The sequence below is a fragment of the Myotis nattereri genome (assembly GCF_964212035.1).
Source record: "Myotis nattereri genome assembly, chromosome: 12".
NCBI classification, from domain to species: Eukaryota; Metazoa; Chordata; class Mammalia; order Chiroptera; family Vespertilionidae; genus Myotis; species Myotis nattereri.
Window position 1 is genome coordinate 26,930,924 of NC_138087.1, and position 23,042 is coordinate 26,953,965.

General features: G+C 40.5%; 1 protein-coding gene across 5 annotated transcripts in view; it reads left to right on the plus strand.

Moving 5' to 3' along the window:
- NFIB (nuclear factor I B) overlaps window positions 1–23,042 on the plus strand; it is a 442,962-nt gene that overhangs the window by 194,099 nt on the left and 225,821 nt on the right. The window contains exon 1 of one of the 5 annotated variants that reach the window (XM_081103045.1): window positions 17,647–18,180. The exons of the other annotated variants lie outside the window; for them this stretch is intronic. Coding sequence (XP_080959171.1) covers window positions 18,163–18,180 — 18 coding nt within the window. The 5' untranslated portion in view covers window positions 17,647–18,162. Of the gene's footprint in view, window positions 1–17,646; window positions 18,181–23,042 lie in introns of those variants that run through there. 5 annotated transcript variants of the gene reach the window in all.

The window sequence follows — 23,042 nt, forward strand, 5'->3', positions numbered from 1 at the left end:
GTCCTGAGCAAGAATAATAATCCTCATTAACAACAACACTCGCAATATGCAGCACTTACTGAGGGCTGGAGTATGGCACACAGGGTTCTCAGTGATTTACACAGAAGCAATTTTTATCCCCATAGTCATGATGCAATTCTCTCAGGCTCTCTAAGGATTCTGACAGCAGCCTTGATATGGTTCTTGGATTTCTAGGTGTGAAACAGGCCCGTGCGCTCAAGGGGAAATACGGAAAAAGGGGAATGGGCTCTGGTGGCGTGGTGCTCTTCCCCCGGGCCCATGAGCAGAATCTGCTTTCTGCCTTTAACTTTTTCCTGTTCCCAACCTGCTTACCACCCTTTTCTCTCATTATGCAATTGCTGGATTAACATGGTGGGTGAGGGGAGACAGAAAAAAATCGTGAATACGCTAATAAAGGAAGGAAAGAAGACAGTAAGGGGGTGGGGGGAAGAAGGGAGGGAGGAAGAAAACTAAAATGTATGGCATGTGTACGATAAGCCATGCAGTGGCACGGTTTTCCTGTTCAACCTTCTACATACCTAATTCTCCCAAGGACTCCCATAGGTATCTTTTCTTTTATTAATGAAAGAAAAGAAGACTCAGAGAGTTTGGGACATTGGCTGTGAACACACAGCTGATAGGTTGAGTGAAGTTGGTTTCCTCCTACACTCAGGTCCTAAAATCATGTCCATGAATACATGTGGTTTTTTTTTCCTTTCCATTTAATCCTGCCCAGCTAATGACAACATACAGCCACTCATAGAGAACCAGGAGGTAGAAATACTAAGCAGAGAATAAACACCGAGGAGCAGAGGGCTAGAGGGAAAGTAGCAGTACACATATCCACCGCCCAACTCAAAGTGATTGCATTATTTATAATTATATTTTGAAATTAGGAAAAATGGAATTTGCAAATAAGAAAGGCTTCTCAACAATGGAACCCATAATAACATGGGTTTGACCTTGAGGGAATTTGGCAGAGAGTATTTGTGTCTGAGACAAAAGTAAACTGAAAGGAAAAACATTTGAAGGCTATAAAAGCCAAGACGCTTCTTGGCAAACGTGAGGCCCAGGGCCAGATGGACGCCAAAGGTCTTCACAATTGTGTGAAAGGAGCTTCGGGAAGTGGGAAACATGTGGCCTGGCCGGGGCAGGCAGTTCCCTGTCCCCCGACCTCACTCTGAAATGAGGCTCCAAATTCCAACTCAGGGTTAGAATTAGTAACTAACATTTTTTAAAAAAATTTCTTTATTGATTAAGGCATTACATATGTGTCCTCATCCCCCCATTACCCCCCCAAACCCCCTCTACTCATGTCCTCACCCCCCTATTGTCTGTGTCCATTGGTTAGGCTTATATGCATGCATACAAGTCCTTTGGTTGACCTCTCCCCCTTACCCCCACCCTCCCCTACCCTCCCTCTGAGGTTTGATGGTCTGATCGATGCTCCTCTTATCTCTGGATCTGTTTTTGTTCATCATTTTATGTTGTTCATTATATTCCATAAATGAGTGAGATCATGTGCTATTTATCTTCCTCTGACTGGCTTATTTCACTTAGCATAATGCACTCCAGTTCCATCCATGCTGTTGCAAATGGTAAGAATTCCTTCTGTTGTTGTTGTTTTTTGTTTTTTTTTTTGTTTGTTTGTTTGTTTTACCACCGCATAGTATTCCATTGTGTAGATGTACCATAGTTTTTTAATCCACTCATCTGCTGATGGGTACTTAGGCTGATTCCAAATCTTAGCTATGGTGAATTGTCCTGCTATGAACATAGGGGTGCATATGTCCTTTCTGATTGGTGTTTCTAGTTTCTTGGGATATATTCCTAGAAGTGGGATCACTGGGTCAAATGGGAGTTCCATTTTTAGTTTTTTTGTTTTGTTTTTAAATATATTTTATTGATTTTTCACAGAGAGGAAGGGAGAGAGATAGAGAGCTAGAAACATCGATGAGAGAGAAACATCGATCAGCTGCCTCCTGCACATCTCCCACCGGGGATGTGCCCACAACCCAGATACATGCCCTTGACCAGAATCGAACCTGGGATCCTTCAGTCCGCAGGCCGACGCTCTATCCACTGAGCCAAACCGGTTTCGGCAATTTTTAGTTTTTTGAGGAAACTCCATACTGTTCTCCACAGTGGCTGCACCAGTCTGCATTCCCACCAGCAGTGCACAAGGGTTCCTTTTTATCCGCAGAATGGCTATCATCAACAAATCAACAAATGACAAGTGTTGGCGAGGATGCGGAGAAAAAGAGTAACTAACATTTTTAAATGATGGACATACATTTCAGAGTAGATACATGAAAGGTATAGTTCAAGAAATAGACACAAAGCAAACACGAAGGTAGGCAAGACCCAGGTCAAGAAATACAGCACTGCCAGGACCTCAGCAGTCCCCTCCCCATCACTTCCTTCTCCCAAGTGGTAACCATCATTCTGATTTTTCATAAGATCATTTCCTTGTTCTGTTCTAGTCTAGTCTAGTCCAGTCTATCTTAAATATATTTGTATTGATTTTAGAGAGGAAGGGAGAGGGAGAGAAAGATAGAAACATCAATGATAAGAGAGAATCATTGATTGGCTGCCTCCTGCACACCCCTGACTGGGGATTGAGTCAGCAACCTGGGCATGTGCCTGACCTGGAATTGAACCTTGACCTCCTGGTTCATAGGTCAACACTCAACCACTGAGCCATGATGGCTGGGCCATTTTTAAAATTTTAGTTTTAGCACATATGTAGGCCTATTTTTTAAAATTTCATACACAAAAACATACTGTATTTATTCTTTTATGACTTGCTACTTTCTTTCAATCACATGTTATATCTAAATAAATGACAATGTTTTTATCCTTTCTACCTTTATGGGGACTTTTGGTTGTGTCTAGCTTGGAGCATCTAGGAACAGTTGTGATGTGAACTTCCTGTACCTGTCACCTGTTGCACATGTGCAAGAATTCCTCTAGAGTAGGGCCAGAAATGTACTACCCATAGGCCAAATAGAGCCCACTGCTTGTGTCTGTATGACTTGGGAGCTAAAAATGGCTTTTACGGTATAAATGAGGCAATAAAAAACAAAAAAGGAAGTCTCTTTCATGACATGTAAAAATAATATTACATTCAAATTTCAGTGTCCACACATGAAGTTTTATTGAGGCCCAGCTAGGCTCATTGCTCACATATCGCCTATGACTGCTTTCGTGTAATATGGGCACGCCAAGCTGGTGTGTCAGGGACTATCTGGCCACAAAGCCTTAAATATGGATTGGCTACAAAATATCCAGTTTAAAATTAAATTTTAGAGCCTCTTATTTTTTATAAAAACAACAACAACCAAGAGTGTCAGCATGGGGACAGCAGAGCATTATGAAACCAAGTGCAGAACCTTTCTAAACACTTCGTGCTATGCTAATGCACAGGTCCATGGCCATGAAGTTGGCCCTGCCTCAAATTTTCTGGACCTTTACCAAAAAGGTTTGCAGGCCCTGCTCTAGACCATACTCCTAGAATGGAAATTACAATGATCTTGGATAAAATAAGATGCAAAACAGCCAGCACAATAGCTAATAACTTGCAAGAATTACTATACCTTAAAGGCCCCCTTCCCTTCCAATTTCCATCTGGGCCTCCCAACCCCAAAAAGGCCAATCTTTCCAAAAAAGTCAGGTTTTCAGTTGGCTGTCAATGACCATAATAACTGATGGCTGTTTGGCTTAATACCACCACACCCCTACTCCCTTCGGTGTTCATGCAATTTATAAAAGATCTGAGTTAAAATGACTTTTAGGCCCAAAGAAATGAAGGGACTAAAATCCACAGGTGTTATTTCCAGCCCCAAGTTGGAAGAGTGTCTACCTGATCAGATTCAAGGTTTCTTAGAGAAAACTTGTTAAAAAGCAAACAAAACACCAGAAGATTTCATCAAAACAACAATACAACAGAGGAGTTCATCAAGACAACATTAAAAAGAACAAAGTTTGAAAACTAACACTCCTTGATTTCAAGTGTTATTAAAATGCTATAATCACTAAAACAGTATGTTATTGGCATCAATATAGGCAAAATGATCAATGAAATTGAGTAGAGAATGCAGAAATAGACCCATACATATATGGACAACATTATAAAGGCAACTCAGTAGAGAAAAGACAGTCTTTTCTACAAATGGTACTGCAACAATTGAATATCCATATGAAAAAAGTAAATTCCAATCTATACTTTACATTATACACAAAATTTACATCAAAATAGATCAGAAACCTCACGTAAGCCATATAACTATAAAAACTCCAAATGAAATAGGAGAAAAATCTTTGTGATGTTGGATTAGGCAAAATTTCTTTTATTTTTAACATATTTTTATTGATTTCAGAGAGGAAGGGAAAGGGAGAGAGAGAGAGTAACATCAGTGATAAGAAAATCATTAATCAGCTGTCTTCTGCACACTCCCTACTGGGGATTGAGCCTGCAACCCCAACATGTGCCCTAACTGAGAATTGAACCATGACCTCCTGGTTCATAGGTTGGCACTCAACCACTGAGCCACACCAGCTGGGCGAGGCAAAATTAAATATTCAACCAAAAGCATGATCCATAACTTTGACTTCATCAACATTTAAAAATTCTACTCTACAAAAGACATGGTTAAGAGAATGAAAAGAAATGTGACAGTCTGGGAGAAAATATTTGATAAAGGAGTTATAGCTACAATATACAAAAAAGCTCTATTGGCAAAAGATTTAAATAGACACTTTAACTTTACTAAAGAAGATATAAGAATGGCAAATACACACATAAAAGAATGCTGACACCATGAGTCATTAGGCAAAAAAAAAAAAAATGTTAAAATGATAATGGAATGCACCAGCTACCTTAAGAATAGGTAAAAAGAAAAGACTTGATTATACTGAGTTATGAGGATGTGGAGGAACTGGAACTCTCATATACTGCTGATAGAATTGTAAAATGGTACAGTCACTTTGGATAACAATTGACAGTTCCTTAAAAGGAGATACCTAACTTTTCAAAAGATACCTAACATATGCCCAGAAATTCCATTCCTATGTATTTATTTATTTTATTTTTAAAGAAATCTTTATTATATTACATATGTTCCCTCTATTTCCCCCATTGACTTTTTCTAGCCCACCTCCACTCTCTACCCCAGGCCTTCACCACCCTATTGTCTGTGTCCATGGGTGGTGCATATTTGCATACAAGTTCTTTGTGTGATCTCTTCCTGCCCTCCCACCCTTCCCCCCCCCTTCCCTCTGAGATTCAACATTCCTAGGTATTTAATGGAGAGAACTGAAAGCTTATGTCTGTACAAAGGCTTGCACACAAATATTCATAAATCTTTACTCATAATAGCCCCAAACTAGAAACAATTAATTGCCTATCAACAAGTGATGGATAAGTTACTATACAATGGAATACTACGCAGTAATAAAAGCAAATGAACTATTGATAGTCACAAAAATATGAATGCAAGAACCCAAACAAAAAAAAGAGTACATGCTGTGCGATTCCATTTACATGACATTCTAGATAGACTATGCAAACCAAATCACAATGACAGAAAGCAAAGCAGTAGTTATAAGGGAGGAGGAATGAGGGAGGGGAAGCAGAGGGGATTGGAAGTGGGGAGGGCGGGGAAGCAGGGGAGAGGGTTACCCCAGTGGCACAGAAAACCTTTTGGAGGTGATTAAAATACTTCCTGTCTTGATTGTAGTGACAGTTTCACAAGTGTACACATACGTTAAAACTTATCAAATTGCACACTTTAAATATGTTCAGTTTATTGTATGGCATTTGTTCCTTAATAAGTGTGTGTTTAAAAAAAAACACACGCACAAAAAACACTGCAACATTAAGTGAGTGGCATTGCAAGCCACAAAGCGGGAAGAGAAATCTGCAAGGGATAGAACTAAGAAAGATCTCATGTTCACAATGTATAAAGAACTCCTACAAATCAATTAGACAAACAAACAAACCCAGGAGAGCCCAACTAAACAAATGGGCAAACTATATGAACAGATAGTTCACGAAAAAGGATATCCAAATTGCCAGGATATAGATGAAACGTAATTAGTCATATGGAAAATGCAAGTGAAAACCACAATTGAGATATTACTATACTGCAGTTATTAAAAAGAAAAAGACCAAGTATATAAAGTGCTATTGAAGATGTGAATCAACCAGAAGTCTCATACACTGCTGGCGGGAATATAAATCAGTATACTCGGTTTGGAATTCTATTTGGCATTATCTACTAACATTTATTATAGCCTACTTCATAATCCAGAAATTCTACTCCTAGCTTATGCCCAAGAGAATGCATACATATGTACAACAGAAAAATGTAGAAAAATGCTCATGTCTCCATTATTTATATTGGCTTCAAACTGGAAACAACCCAGTGGTTGTCAGGTATACAGTAGATTTTTCGTACGTGCACAATAGAATTCCATACTGCAAAGTGGAAAGAAACAACAACGAAACAACATACCATGAAACTTTATCTGCAGCAGCAGGAACTCAATGGAATGTTGGACAAAACAGTTCAGACATAAAAGAACAAATGTCATGCTTTCCTTTATATAAAGTTCAAAAACAGACACTATACGTTTCTATGGTTAAAAATCAGGATAGTGGTTATCTTTGGGGAGGATTATGGGTGTAGTAATTGGCGGAGAGTAGCATGTGGTTTCTGGATTGCCAGTAATTTTCCATTTTTTAATATGATGGTAGTGACATAGATAGTTCATGTAGCTACATTCTAATGATGTGCACTTTTCTACATGCATGATATAGAGAAGTTTATTCTTTTTACTGCTATGTAATACAGTGGGGCCTTGACTTACAAGTTTAATTTGTTCCGTGACGGAGCTCATAACTCAAATTACTCATATGTCAAATCAAAAAGTGAACGAGTGAGACACGTGATGCTGGGCTGATGTGGCGTTCACTGTGACGTTTGCTGTGCCAACTAGCGGTGGGGCATCTGAAGCTGGCTCGTAACCCGAATTTTAGCTCGCAACTCAAAGCAAAAAATCGGCCGAGAGACGGCTCGTAGCTAGAAAAACTCATTAGTTGGGACACTCGTAAGTCAAGGCCCCACTGTATTCCATTGCATGAATGGACAACAATTTATTTTTTTAAAGCACAGGAAGAGAGATGGGGGAAGTCACTTAGGTTTCATTCTCTAGGGACCCAAAGATATAAGCCAAGTCTTTTCTGCTCAGTGACTACGTCCTGATTGGCCTTTAGTGTCACTCTATAGTGGTGACAAGCTTGCCCACAATTATGGCTCCTTGTTAGGGAGTTTTGGGGCTTAGAATGAGCCCTACAGAAAGGAGCAGAGATTTCAAGGTTGGGCAAAGTCACTCTAGGTTTGGGACAGATGGGGGAGAAGAATATGTTTGCATAAAATTGGTGATTAGCAGCCAAGGGTCTCTAGAACCACACTGCGTAGGTTCAAATCCTGCCTCTGATACATGGGAGTTATTGACCTTGAGGAAGTTATTTACCCTCTCTGAACCCTAGTTTTCCCATCTGTAAAATGGAAACAATATTGTCCCTGTATTATAGGATGGTTAAGAAGATAAATGAGTTAAGATATATAATAAGTGTTATAACATGAAAAGGAACATAAGTCAGCTTGAAAGGGAAAACATCACTTCCTGCATTCAGGCTTGCAGGCTGCTGCAAAGGAGAGAGCAGAGTGGTTTTAGATCAGTCACCAAAGCCCTAAAACTATCCTTGGAGGCTGTCTCTGTCCCTTGTCCCTGATAGATGTCCCTGATGCACTGTATGTTGCAAAACTTTTCGCATACTCTTCTTTTCCTTCTTTTGATAAACATCTTGCTGCAAGGTTTCTAGAATTCTCAGATCACCCTTATGACCTCACAGAGAAGCCTAGTGGGCATATGAACTCAGAACAAACTCTACATTTCTCTGTTAGCTCTCCCTATATTCTCTGCTCCTCCCTCCCCATTCCAGGTCTCTGGCCTCTATGCTAGAATATTGTTTTGTTCACACTGTATATTTCCTGGACATAACAAGCGCTCATTAGTTGCCTGAAGAGTTCTATCTTATTCAGTAGATGAATGACACTCTTTGTGTCTATGGGTTCTGAGGTGTTTTCAGTTCTTATTATTTGGGTAGCATCATTCCATGCCTGTCATCAGCCAGCCCTTTGGAACTATTACTGAGAACAGGAGCAGGGTCTCTTGTCTTACCTTGAGCCAGGACCTGCCACAGGGCAGGTGTTCCTTAAATGTTTGGGAAGAGACACTTGCTTAAGATGCTCTTGTATTTCCTACCTTTCTAGAGAGGTAGGAAATAAACTTGGGATCTAAACTACCTTCCTAACATTTCAAACTGTACTGCAGTCTCCTTTAAATCCATCTTGCTTAGCATCAGGGAATGAGGAACAATCCTCTGGGTTTTTTAACTAGAATGGGAAATAAGTGCTACATGCTAGGCCCAGTGGCACTCAGAGAGGCCCCGGCCTCTGGTCATTGTCACAGACAACATTAACTCCTGTTTGTCATCTCTCACCACATTTGAAGGACAAGGACAGAGACAAATAATCCGACAGATTCAGGAGAAATATTTATTTATTGAGAAAGGTCTACGTTTCAGACACATTCCTACATGTTTTGATGTATGATATTTCTGACCCCCAAACAACACTGACGCAGGCATTTTTTTCCTTACGCTCTTTTTGAAGGTAAGGAAACCATGGCTCAGAATTATTTCCGTGCCATGCTGAGTCACATAGCATTTTGGTGCTAAGTCAGGAATTGAACCCCAAATCCTGGTGCCTCTGAGTCCAAGTCTACAGTCTCTATTCCAGGCTCTGGCCCAGCAGCTTGGCTGGTTAGAGCGTCATCCCAATACACCCAGGTTGAAGGTTTGAGCCCGGGTCAGGGCACATACAAGAATCAACCACTGAATGCAAAAGTCAAACAACAGATCTCTCTCTTTCTCTTTCTCTCTCTCTCTCTCTCTCTCTCTCTCTCTCTCTCTCTCTCTCTCTCCCCCCTCCCCTTCCTCTTTCTCTCTAAAACCAATAAATAAAAAATGTTAAAGTCTCTATTCTATTACCTTAGAACATACTAGAGAATGAAAACAATCCGGTTATATTCTGTCATACCTTGCTTTTGACCCAAACTGGTTTACCCAGCTTGATAAGTTCTTTAATCACCACGGGGTATTGAATGAATCATGGTCATATCCAAAACTCAAATCCACATTCAAAGGAGAAAGATCTATCCCATTGATAATGTTTAAAAGAATGTGCCTGGGGTTCTAAAGGAAATTTCAAAACAAGAGTGATAAAAATGCTTTAAGGAATATTTGAAAAACCTCCCAGGCAACTCCTGTGAAGGGGCACACTCATCTAGGTGGTTACAGCATTACTAACTCTTTGCTGCAGGTACAGGTCTGCTTCGGCCATGGGCTTTGGAATTAGCAAATAAGGTCTCGATGAGGAGCTCTGTGACCTTCTGCTGGTAACCTAATCTCTCTGAGCCTCAGGCTCCTCATCTTTGAAAGGGCTGAGATGATATACGAGATATACTGAGCACATAGCAGAGCCATAGTTAGACCTCAGTACCTGGTAATTATTATCTCTTGTTATGACACTCATCCTAGTCTAAGGTTGGAGAACCTACTTACTGCCCCAGGGAGGCCTTGCTTAACTGAGGTGCAAGCAAGGGTCAGAGTAAAGAAGATCCAGCTGGTGGGTGGCCATCTGAAATGCTCTTCTCTAATACTTTCCACAGTAAAGATCAATTTTGTAAAAATGCTCAGGAAGGAGCCTATCCAGCACAGAGGGTCTGGCCTCCTAAATATGGAATAAAGTGCCCACACTGCTCAACTAAGATGGTGCTTTGGCCAGAATAAGGGCCATTCAGACCTTCTGTGAATGAGCCCAGAGCCTGATGGACATGGACCACTTCCATGCATGCCAGGAGAGTAACTGTAGACTCAACCCCTACATAATGTATGAGCTTCTCAATTATTTACTGTGTCGACTCTGTGATGTTGTATGTGTGTTCTCAGGTCCTCCTCCACTTGGGACTAGGACCCAGAGGGTGGGTGTTTGTCTGAAGAGCAAAGCTACAAGCACGTGCAAACTGTATAGGACGCTTAATGGCACGGACTACGTGGCCGTCACTGTCAGCAAGTCCCACTTTCTGAACAAATCCTAAGAATTGCCCACATGGATATAGAGGTCAGGCTTTCTTAGACAGTAGATATTTTTATTCTTTTTTATAAAGCCCATTTGTTTAATAATAGCTAACAATGACTTATTTTTTTAACTTTTATAAAACTTTCCAAAATCTTAAATTCATTAAAAACAGAAGTTCTTAGTTGCACTATGCATCCTGATTTAACGTTCAGGAAATATAGTCTCTGTACAGATATGGGAGTTTTACATTTTCTAGGATAGTGGTTGTCTGCTAGGGTATTTGGCATGTCACCACACCTCTAGAAGATATGTCTGATGGGAATATTATAAAGCATTTAACTTTTTATTTAGGTAGCTCCTTTATCTACTAGAGCGGATTTGATGTTATCTCCATAAAGTGATCATCTTCCCACACTCGCATTCTGGTATTCTGTTTTCAGTGAGAGAAAGAGGAAGAGTCGCTGTGAACAGGGCCAGGATTTATGGGGGTTCAGGTGTCTGGCTTATGGGCATCCACTGTTAGTCTTGACCTGGAGAATAAAAGATGGTGGATGGCGAACCTGGGACATTTCAGTCCATAAAGGAACTTGTGGTCATGGTAGTTCTGCTGAGGCTGTCACGCTGGCCCCCAGAACCCAGTTTCCCACAGGCTCTGAAATCATCATTAATATAAAGAGCACTTGTTTCCAATCAGGGGGCCTCTTGTAGAATGCTGGCACTGCTACTAACTAGCTCTCTCACCTTAATCAAGTCACTTTACCTCTTTGAACTGGTTTTTATTTTTCATCTATTAGAAGAGCATTTGGAATACATCAAGCGTTGTAAACTCATGGATATAGGGAGCAAGGCAGTGGCCTAAATGAGACTAAGCCTAGATCAGTGATGGCGAACCTATGACACGCGTAGCAGAGGTGACACGCGAACTCATTTTTTTGGTTGACTTTTCTTTGTTAAATGGCATTTAAATATATAAAATAAATATCAAAAATATAAGTCTTTGTTTTACTATGGTGGCAAATATCAAAACATTTCTCTATGTGACACGGCACCAGAGTTAAGTTAGGGTTTTTCAAAATGCTGACACGCCGAGCTCAAAAGGTTCGCCATCACTGGTTTAGAGTAACGGAGAGCGATGGGAACTGTGGAGACCAAGGGGGCAGCAGCCACTCTGCTCCGACTGGTTGCTCCTGTACACAGCACTTGTTCAAAAGTGTCTCACCCTCCACTTTTCCACAGAAGCAGGGTTTCTCGGTTTTTAGTAAAATATCCTAAATTTTAAATGTTGACAGTTAATCCAACATGAAAAATAGGAGAAGGTAAAACAGAGATGTGGTCACCTCAAAATATAACTATGCAGTCAGGCCAGCATGGCTCCATGGTTGAGTGTTGACCTATGAATTAGTTGGTCACGACTCGATTCCCAGTCAGGACACATGCCTGGGTTGTGGGCCCAATCCCCTGTGGGGTGCATGCCAGAGGCAACCAAATCAACGATTCTCTCTCATCATTGATGTTTCTATCTCTCCCACTCTCCCTTCCTCTCTGAAATCAATAAAAATGTATTTAATAAATATAACTATGCAAATAGTATATGTGCATAGATGCAAATTGGATTGGTATATATGCAAATTTTAGGTAATGGGACTGTAGGTGGACATTTGTCTTTTGTTAACTGTTCATTTAAAGTGTCTCTACTTTTGTATAAAAAAATTTTTTTTAATGTAATGGTAAAAGAAATAATGGAGGGCAGCTCAGGATGGCGCCAGATATGAAGAGAAAATGAGATAGTGATATTACGTATGTTCTTGAAGAAACTTATATTTCTAACCTGACTTCTATATTTGTTTGTCAACCATTCTTAAACAATAGGTTACTGAGAGAAGGCTGTACTAGTTGCAGCCTGGGTAAACCCTAGGTGCCTAAAATTTCCCACCTAGCACTGCTCCTCCCTGTTTCCCCTGTCGTTTATAAAAATACTTCCCATGTCATGAAGAATATAAAAAGTTTCCCAACTTTGTTAGTTTGGCTTCTGAATATATTATAGGGTTTTATTTTGTTTTGAGAGGGTGGAGTAGGGTGGGGAGGGCACCTTACTTATTGTCCCTACTTTTCTTTGGTTTCTATCAATACTGTTTTTGTTCTACAAACTTGCATCAGCTGCCCATAAAGTGGGCAGAAAACCAGAGGTTGTTATTTAGTGTGTTTACTCGAAGGTTTTCGAGACACCCCATGGGAAGCTTATGCTTGTCTAAAAATACATAGAGGAGAATATGATCATAAAGGAATTGAAAGCCTTTGTGTCAAAAACACAGAAATCCTCAAAAAATGTATCTATCCACCCTCGCAGTGTAGCACCTACAGGGCTCATGCTAAGCATGCGATGATGATTGTACAAGGATCGCTTTCTTTCTCTACTCCCTGAGCTGTATGAAGGCTTTCTTAGTTATGGAATAAAGACAACTTCTTTATTGATCTTCTTTAGTAGTAGGCAACTTGAAATGGTGTCATCACGTTCTAGATTGGCCCAGTAGAATCTTTTTTTTTTTTTAATATGTTTTTATTGATTTCAGAGAGAGGAAGGGAGAGGGAGATAGAAACATCCACGAGAGAGAAACATTGATCAGCTGCCTCCTGCACGTCGCTCTCTGTTGGGTAGGCATGTGCCCTGACTAGAAATCCAACTGCTACTTCTGGGTGCACGGGACTACGCTCAGCCAATGGAGCCACACTGGCTGGGCCAGAGAATCTTTGATGCTAAGGAGACCACAGGATGTGGATGCAGTGGGCTTGCCATTCACTTTCTTGTTGAAAATGGCCCACTGAGCAAAAGGCAGGATGATCCTTTGCCAGGATTTTACTGAAGGATCAGTAGACTGTCTAGCGCTTTTTTGCATCCTGTAGCCTCACTGATTTCAGGATTGCCAGATGCTTCTGTTTTTTGAAAATGGTTTAAAAAATACCTTAGTGATTCTGTTGTTTTAGAAACCTTACATATGGCATAAAATAGCCTAAATTTTTTTTGAGAATACATTTGCTTACTCTTTGCTCAACTTAATCATTATAGCTGAAATTCATTTAACTCTATTGTTTTATTTTTATTGTCATTTTGATAGCTGACATTCTAAAGTTATATAAAAGTACGAGTAAGCAAGGTATGAAGATTGAATTGCTCCTAGATTTTTTTTTAAAATGAGTCTTAAAAACATAACTAGGCTAAGAAAGGTCAAGTTTTCAAATTGAGAAGTCATATCAAGATAAAAATGATTTTTTCAAAGCTGAGAGATATCTTTGATTTATCACCATTCATCAGAGACTAAGATTTTTCACACATTGAGTCATCACTAGAGACTTTTTTTTTTTTTTTGTAAACCACTTTAACCTGCTCTTGAAAACCTCTGGTTCATGAACAGAATGAGTCTGCGTCTGTCTCTATTTAGCCTGTGAAATTTAACAAGACCAAAGCCTGGGGTTGGCGAGGCTGTGAGCCATACCACCATCTCAGGTTTTTGATGACACCACAAACCACTTGAGATTTATTATATTAGCAGATGTCACCAGATATATGTGTGCACAGGTGCAGCATGCAGCTAGTGAAAGAAGGAACACTGTGTGTGTATATTTATTTTTGTACCCATACTCTCAATGGCTAGAAAATGCCTGTCCTGGGTAGTGTGGAGTTTCGATTCTATTGCAAGGGCCTATCCGGTAATCTCTTGAAGTCTTTTCTACAGATAAAATTCTGTATGATAAGCAAGTGTTTTGTGGGAAAGACACTGTGTTTGTTTTTACAATCAATATCTAAAGAAGAGGCATAACAGGATTATAGCTCAAGACTGCCAGAACCAATGAGAAACGAAAATGGTTACCAGAGGCTATTCTTATACTTGGGTTTTCCTCTTGCACAATGGACTAAGTGTGCGCTCTCCTCTCCTCAATAAAAGCTGTACGGGGACAGCTCTCACATCTTGAACTTCAACAAAATGCCAAAAGTTGGCCTTTGATAAATGTTCTAATGTAAGCCTCTCTAAATATGTTTAAATTATTAAGAAATAATTAAAACTATTTCCCTGAGGCGATATGAAATAGGAATGTTTACACAGGTTTATACATTACGTATTTTTTAAATTCTAAAAAATAGTTTTCCAATTGTTTTAAAAGACGGTGTATGTTTTATTTACTGTCAAGTCTTTATTATATACATTGACTTTGCACAAAAGCTGGCACAGTGGACTAAATATAATAATCTAATAAATTAGTGTGTACTCTGATAATAAAAAATAATATAAATAAAATGTACTTCCTGTATTTTTGAGAAATAGAGAAATAAGATAAAATAAACACCTTTGGGGTAATGACTGAAAATTACTGGTTTAGATGGGGTAGAGGAATTACTTCAATTATGACATAAAGCGTTGTTACAATGCATGCCTTTTAGAAATAATTATATAGTGATTATTCTCAAAGATAAACACATGCAGATGTTGCTAGTACATTTTAAAAAATTCTTAATTTGAGGAAAACATACAGAAACTGCATTACCAGTTAATTGGCTTTAAGAAGAACCAGAAATATCTAAACTGTCAATGTACTTGAGGATCTTCTAGTAAGTTCTAAGGAATGAATTGTGCCTGCAACTGAAAGCAAATAAATAAATAGATAAGTAAATTAGCTTTTCTACCAGAATCACTTTATTTGGTGTGTCAGAGGGCCCAAATGCTTAAGTATGTTGGACAGTCCTTATTTTAAATGATTGAAGGATTAGTTATAATTTCTAAAAAGATTCTTATACAAAAGTATTGGACCTTAATACGTTCTAGGAAAGGCTTTTAACTAAGATAATTTTAATTTTGAAAAAGCATCTATTTTAAAACATTTCCTAATTTCTACATTTTTATTTTCAGGAAAAAAATATGAAAACCAGTAATTCAAGTGATGTAGATTAGAAGACCAGGGTCATTAGCCAATTAAAAGATTTAGGAGCAGTAACCCTTTGGGGTGACCACTAATTAGTGAGACCAGTTTCTATAAGACATGATTGAAAATTAGCCTCCTTATTTCATAAACCTTGGGTATCATTTAATTATGATATATGTACATTTTTGACAGACAGAAGAGAGGTTGTATAGGAATCAATATTCTTGTAAGCTTCACATGTCAAAAGAAACAAATGACATGCAAATAAAAAAAATCTATGAAAGGCTGAGGATGACATGCAATGGTACATTCTATTACCAAATAATATGCTTAGGAAGAAATCCTCTGACAGGTGACACCAAATCTAGATTCATCCAAGTCATCACTAGAAGCACAGAAAATCCTTTCCCTTCCCCTTTCCTATTGCTTTTCCCATTTTGTGTTTGGAATCTTTCCTAAACAAAACTGGATTCTCTCTGTAATGCCATTTCTCCTTTGCATGAACTAGATGTTGGGAAGAATTGTTAACTCTGCTATGGACTTCAGATAATTACAAGAGAGAAGACTTTCTGAGGCATACTTAAAGAAGTTTTAGAATTGGATAATACTGTCCGTTTAAACACTGTCTTCCCCAACCTAAATAATATTTTTAAATTTTACAATTTTATTTTTGTTTCCTTAGTGCTAAAATGTGATTATTTAACCATGAAAGTACTAGTAGGAAACTCTATAATGGAAACAGACCTGTTTGTTACCCATTTGAATTGATTGCCTGGGTAGACTGAATTATAGTTACACTAGCTGAGTGGTTAAAAATAACTAACTTGGAACAAGGTAAATGTTAAAATTTATTTTTCCTTTGGAAGTTATAGCTGAGTGTGGTGATACCTGCAAACATATATGTATACATATATGTGTGTGTGTGTATCCCCATCTTTCATCTCCATTCCCAAAGCTATACTTACAAGTGTAGATATATACTTTTAGGTTTTTGCTTTTGTTTTTTTAGAGGAGAAATTGGGATCTGCTAGACCTTCACTTTAATAACCTAGTTTTAAATTTGGCATTTTCTAAAGTCAAATTGGATCAATCCAGTTTTTAGTTTTGTACTTATTATTATAGAAAATATATTATTCACATACAGCAAAACATCTCTATGATGTGTATTATATGTGTGCTGGAGAAGAAAAACCATTTTTATTTTTTTTTGTTATAAGGCCACAAATGTCTTTTTTTATTTTTATTTTTTTATTTTTTTTTATTGCTTAAAGTATTACAAAGGGTATTACATATGTGTACAAATGTCTTTTTTTGTTTAAAATATGCATTGTAGGAACTAAGACCCTGAACGATGTTGTTTAAATTCTTTTGGACTTTAAGGTAAACACGATGGGGATTAAAATACTGACATGCTCACATTGAGTAGAGTGATAAGAACAATTCATCGGGAGTTATTCCACTCCCACTGGTAATCACATAATTGAACAGGGTTTTTAGCGGATATTTGAAGCTATTGTTGTCTGTTGTGCAATTATATAACAGTCGGGATCTTTGTAATAAAATATTTTCCAAACCCATATGGGTTAGTACTAAGTAAATTTAAGGCTCCTGTTATATTTTTACTTTTAATATTTCAATTTAAAATCAGAATTGTATCACAACGTAGTGATAACAGGCATTATTTTACCGCACTACAGATGCTTAACATAAAAATAAATCATTTGAAAACTGAACAGAAAAGTACATGTATAAAACTTTTACAAATACTAATCAAACCTGCTTTATTTATGAGCATTAACTCACTATCAAATCTCACCTAGAGTGTTTACTTCTGGGGACCCGAAGGTTGTATGTCTCTTTGGTGCTGGTTATTTCTCCCCCCTTCCCTTAAATTACTGACGTTCCCATTAGTGCACATAAATGGAAATGAAAGGTGCTCTCTCCCGGGCAGTTTTGCCTTCATGGCCAGGCCAGGCAGTGGGACACTGTAGAAGTCCTTCCACGCGGGAACGATCGCGGCCTTGCAAAGTTGACCGAGCAACGTGGCGGGAAGCAGGGCAGCCACAGCAGTTCTGAAGTCACGCTATTCTTTCGCCCAGAGTCGTGCGCGGCCGGGGGGCGCCGCTCCCCTCTCCCCACGCCCCGGAGCACAAAGGGGGCCCGCGCCCGCCCGCGCGCGCTCCGGCCCCACCCGGCGGCACAAAGCCCAGCCCCGCCACTCGCGGGGGCGCCGCGCCGCGCCGGCCGCCACACCCACTCGGGCCGCTCCCGCCTCCGCCGCCGCGGGCGCCCTGATGAATATGCAGCGCCGCGCCCGCCCCCGGCTCCTCCTTTCGGTTTCCTTCCCGCCGCCAGGCGGAAGCGAAGAGCCGCGCTTCCCGCGCCCGGGCCGGAGCGGGGCGGGGCGGGGCCGCGCGGGCGGCGAGCGGGAGAAACAGAAGACGCGGGGGAGGCGGCGGCGGGCTGAGCGCGGACCGGGGCGCGCGCGGCGGCGGTTCCGGGGCTGCCCCGCGCGCACCGGGCCAATCCGAAGGCGGGGAAGGGCGAGCGCGCAGCCCCGCGGGCGCGCCGGTGGCCACTGCCCGGCGCCCGGAGCGCGGGTGGAGAGGCGGCCCCCGCCCCTTAGCACAGGCTTCCCCACACAACAATGAAACCCCGCGACGCGCGCGCGCGCACACACACACATGCACACACTCACACAAGCACACGCACACTCTGGACGGGTTTCAAGTCCACCAGGAGAAACAGTCTGCAGCAAGCGAGAGGAAAGAAAACTGGATATCCAGACGGAGGGACTGCCTGCGTTTAAGAGTTGACTTTTACCGCCTTTTCTTCTGGGGTCAAGAATGGTGGCATTACAGAAACAGTAATTTTTAAAAAAGTAATAATAAAAGACTACTCCTGGATTGCCTTTTTTTTTTTTTAACCAAACACAAAAAGCGACACCAAAACAACCCTTGAGAAAATCCACAAAACTGTACCTGAGACACATGAAGCCAGCGGCCCAGGGCTCTGTCACAGATTCAAGATCTCTTGTTTAATGCAATACAGTGCGATGGTATGTGGCTTTGAAATGATGGGTTTTATTTACTTGTCTTGTCCGTCCCTGGCTTCCTCTTCCACCTCGGACACGGATATTTTTCCCTGCTTATGTTCTGTAATTGTTTTACCTAAATGTTATTCTGCTTTCCAGGCTGAGCTATATAGTACTGGATTTCCAAACCTCATGCAAATATGTAAATTTTTTTTAGCTTTCGCAATTTTAGTATAGGTATAATACTTTTATGGAGGGAATCAATGGATAACGTTATGAGTCCAAACTGAAATGTAGCATTTTTCCTGTTTCAACTTCCTACTTTCCCCTCCCCCAATTTTGGAAAAAGTTACTGTACAGATGAGACTTCATTTGTACCTTGTAGTCCATTCTCTCCTTTTGCAGCCTTCTTTTCTACATTTTAAGATGAATATGCACAGTTTTGTTGTATATATTCTCGTTTAAAAGTGCAGTTTTAAGTGAGGGAAGTATTATCTCGCTCTGATTGGTGCGGTGGAGTTTTTTAAAATCAATATTCATTGCAAAGCAGGATTGAATTGTTAGCCCTCTTCCTCCTCCCCCCACCCCCACCCCTTAGAAAAACAAAAGATTATGATGGATTTCTTCCCGCTCCTAGTAAAACTTTTTTCCCCTCCTGCCCTGCTGTTTTTGCTGTAGGGTTTTTTCCCCCTGCTAAGTCTGTGTGTGAGTGTGTGTGTGTGTGTGTGTGAGTGTGTGTGTGTGTGAGTGTGTGTGTGTGTGAGTGTGTGTGTGTGAGTGTGTGTGTGTGTGAGTGTGTGTGTGTGTGAGTGTGTGTGTGAGTGTGTGTGTGTGAGTGTGTGAGTGTGTGTGTGTGTGTGAGTGTGTGTGTGAGTGTGTGTGTGTGAGTGTGTGTGTGTGTGTGTGAGTGTGTGTGTGAGTGTGTGTGTGTGTGAGTGTGTGTGTGTGTGTGTGTGAGTGTGTGTGTGTGTGTGTGTGTGTCCCTTGTCCTCTTCACCAGTACGTCTGGACACATTTTAATGCACAATATCCCATCCATTAAGTTGTGGTTGAATGCAGAGTGTGTGAGGACTTGGCAGCTTTTAGGCTGAAGGGGGGTGGGGAAGCCAGTTTCGACTTTGACACAAGATGCCGAAGTGGCGTGATTGGAATTATTATGAGGGCTGTGAACATGGCCATCTTCTCCTGGGTTAGAAGAACTGCCATTGAACTTGAGACAGGACAGACTAGATCTCCAAGTTCCCTCCTCCTCCCCACTAAGTACAGTAGCTGGCAGGGAAAGGGCGCCAAAATACACAAGATTAACTCTAACTTGCTTTGAACGGATCTTGTGGCACCCTACTTTGTAATTTTAACTTTCCAACAGGCAGGAAAAAGTTAACTTTTGAACCCATCCTTGAACAGACATTTAAATCAGCCCTAAAGTAGAATAAATCCAGAAAGTCATACATGCATGCTTATGTGGTTAGAAAAGAATGCACGTGTAAATAAGCAGGGTGCATGTGTGTATCTGACTGGAGAGTTCGAGATTTAATCAAAATCAGAATAAGTGTGACTTTGGAGTACATTTGCTGCATGGGGGAGAGCACTGCGAGAGGCAGAAGCTGACCTTTAAGCAGCCTAAGGAAAAACTGCAAAGAGTTGTGAAACACAAAACGTTGTGGTTTCCAGTTTTACATTTGAGGTTTGATGTTTTCATTTAATGGTATGAGAGATGGAGAAAGCTCAGGCGCTGAAAAGTCCCTATTAAATCATATGTGGGCAAAGGTCAAGCACTCCAACTCACTGATACAATATACTGCAGATTCCTGCTTAACTGATGGGGAGCACAGGAAAAAGTGCTTGGGCAATAAAAGTATTTAGAAGGGTAATTATCCTTCGTGGTTGGGACTGCATTCTTGTGCACTGGAAAAAGGTTTTTCCTGGCTCCGATGAATTTGAAAAAAGCTAAGTATTGTTGAAAGCTGTTTTAATAGGAAATTGATTAGCTGAGTGTTTCATACAATAAATGGTGACAGTTTCATTGTTTGATGTCCAAAATAAATTTCTTTTTATTCTTTAGCAGACATAGGCATCCATTTCATTTTAATATGGTCAGGCTGAGCAGCAGCATATTTATGAGTGAATGTGATGTCACAAACATCTGTAACTTTGCTTTTGGAGTCTGTGACATCACACAATTTGACAATTTTATTGCTTTGATATTTATTAACTTGTTGGGTTAAAATATTTCAGACACATTTCAGGGATACAGTTCACTGTAAAAAATGTGTATGGGCTCATTTTTTTTTTTTGTCTTTTCTCTGTAATTTATGCAAGTGTTTGCTAAATTTTAATTAGAAAGTTAAAATGCACAATTATGTTGTTATCCGTTGTTTTGATTTTCAAATAGAATGGCAGTTTTGAAGGGAAGAATTAGAGAAAGGGATGCGGAAAGTTTGAGTTGATTTGCAATGGACTTTCTATACATAATACAGAATATGACTCCTTGGCCATCTTGGTTAGAACATTCTGAACGTCTCTTTAAAACTGATCTGTCTCCATGTCACAAAGGCATATGTATCTGGGTAGCAAAAGTCAATTTACACTTAGAAATAAAGTGACAGAAAGTTTTACTTTCCCGTTCAGCTATTTTGAAAAAGGACAATAACTCCGACTCAGCATCAGCAGAGCAGAGGTTGTGTGTGAGAGTGTATGTAACTTCTGAAGTATTGTGAATGAAACAAGGCAATTACTACCACGGTTTTCAAAGTTTAGAATAAATCATGCAAAAGTCACAGGGCAACTAACTGCTGACTTTGTAATCCTGGGAGCAGATGTCTTCAGCAGTTGGGAATCTCTGCTGATGCACTGGCCTCCTCTCTGTGGAGGAGTGGAAAGTGTCTAACCTTCATGGAGGAATAGGGCCCAGTCGGTGCTCAGATTCCGCCTTAGCTTGTAAGTGTGCCTGGAATGTAGGCACACTTAGTGGGACACTTTTTTCTTTTTTAAACAATTGAGTACAGGCATTTCAGCAATGACATTATTAACAGCGTCATTTTTTCTCATTTAGTTTTGTTCTCAGGGGACACCAAACAGCCCCCAAAGGAGGGAAAAGAAGTCCATGGTTATTTATTCATTTCAGTGAAAGGCAAAGCCCTGGTGGTGGGGTGGGGTTGGGGTAGGGAGGTAACTGGTTGTGAATTTTCTAGTAGGAAAAAATTGCTATCCTAATTTGACAGTAGTAGTTTAAAGGCTGAAAGAGCTGGGCACGATTTTGCAATTCCCTTCAAGTACAGGCAATGTCAGTACTTGTTGGTTGTTTATATATGTGTTTTTTGAGAGGATTTTTGGTGTTCCGGCTTGTGGATATAAAACTGTGTTTTCCAAGCTACACATGCTTTTTTTGTGGTTCATTTGGAAGAAGGAAAGGTCCCTGGGCATGGGGTAGTGGATACTTGCAGTTTTGCAGGCCTATTTCCTGGGGTCAGGAGGTCATCTGTCTCTTTTGTATTTAGTTTTAAAATATTGATATTGGCAATGAAGCCAGGGTGTGTGGAATTGTTGAGCCTCCCCTCAAATCACAGGCAAGAGCTAAAAAAAAAAAAAAAAAAAAAAGTCATCCGGTATGCTGAAAATGACAGCTTTGTTAAGCTCCAAGAAACTTTTCCCTAAATTGCCTAGGATTTGCAACCTGTCACAGAGTTTCTTTAGCAAGGAGAAGGTTAACAGAAAATCAATATTAGGAGATACTTGAGATGTCAAGCTCCTCTCTGGAGGTCAGTGAAAGGCTTCAATGGGGGTAAACATTGCTTCATTTTTGCAATTATACAACTGAGTTTTGAAAAATCCAGTCACCTGAAGCACAGGCATTCCTTCTTGAAATCAATAAACTATCTGTCAGAAAAGAAACTCCCCCCCCCCCTCAAGGTTGTAGGTAATAGATGACCTACGGAGGAACTCTTTAGGAATTCTGAAATATAAGATTTTCCTGTTGCTGCAGGAACCTTTCACTTTCTAGCTCTTCAAGCCAGCTTAGGAGGTAAATGAAATTGGCCTGTCTCTCTAAACCTTTCCGTGTGGGAGAGAGAGAAGAATTTAGGAGAGGTAAGTGCCAAAGTCTCAGAAGTATCTGACCCATTTTTATAGTATCAGAAGCTTCTCAGAGATACTTTCAAACCACTCCTAACACCACGGCACAGACATACAGGGGGAAAAAGGAAAGTAGATAACATGTAAATACTTTCTCACTTCCTCTTCTCTACTGTTCTCCTGGGGGTTTAAAAGATTGGTATTTCTCAAACCAAAGATAGTGGAGGACAAGTGTTGTGCTGAGAGAAGCCAGATGTCCCCCACAGGCAAACACACCAGCCCCTCTTTACAAAGGGCTCTCTTAGAGTTCACCCTGGGAAGGCCTGCAGTGACCTTGGATTTGGCTGGACGAGAAGCAGTGTTTTGGGGGATGTCAGCCATCCTGCCTAGGAGAGGACAGTCAAAGCCACAGAAATTGAGCACCCAACCCCATGAGCCCTTCCAGGATGTCTCTTTTGCCTATTCTTCCTCCCTCCTGGCTTTTCCCCACATCAAAATTACTCCTTCCCCCTTTTCCTCTGTCTTGGAAACAAATCAAAACCCAACTACCAAGCATCCGCTGTGCCCATCAAAACTGTATCCAACCTTAAGTGCCCTACAGACATGGAGCACCTGGAAGAGATCTGAACCCCTAAGGGATAGGCCCGGGAGGCCCCAGACTGTCTTCACTTCTCTGGGGTCTTACCTGTGTCTGTGGCTGCTCCTTTACCCCTCTGTGTGTTGCTGCAGCTTTTGTGGGCTCTTCTGTGTAACGGTTGTCCATTTTCCCTTTTTAAGCCTGTGGGAAACTTTTGGATGCAACCTAGTTTTGGTGA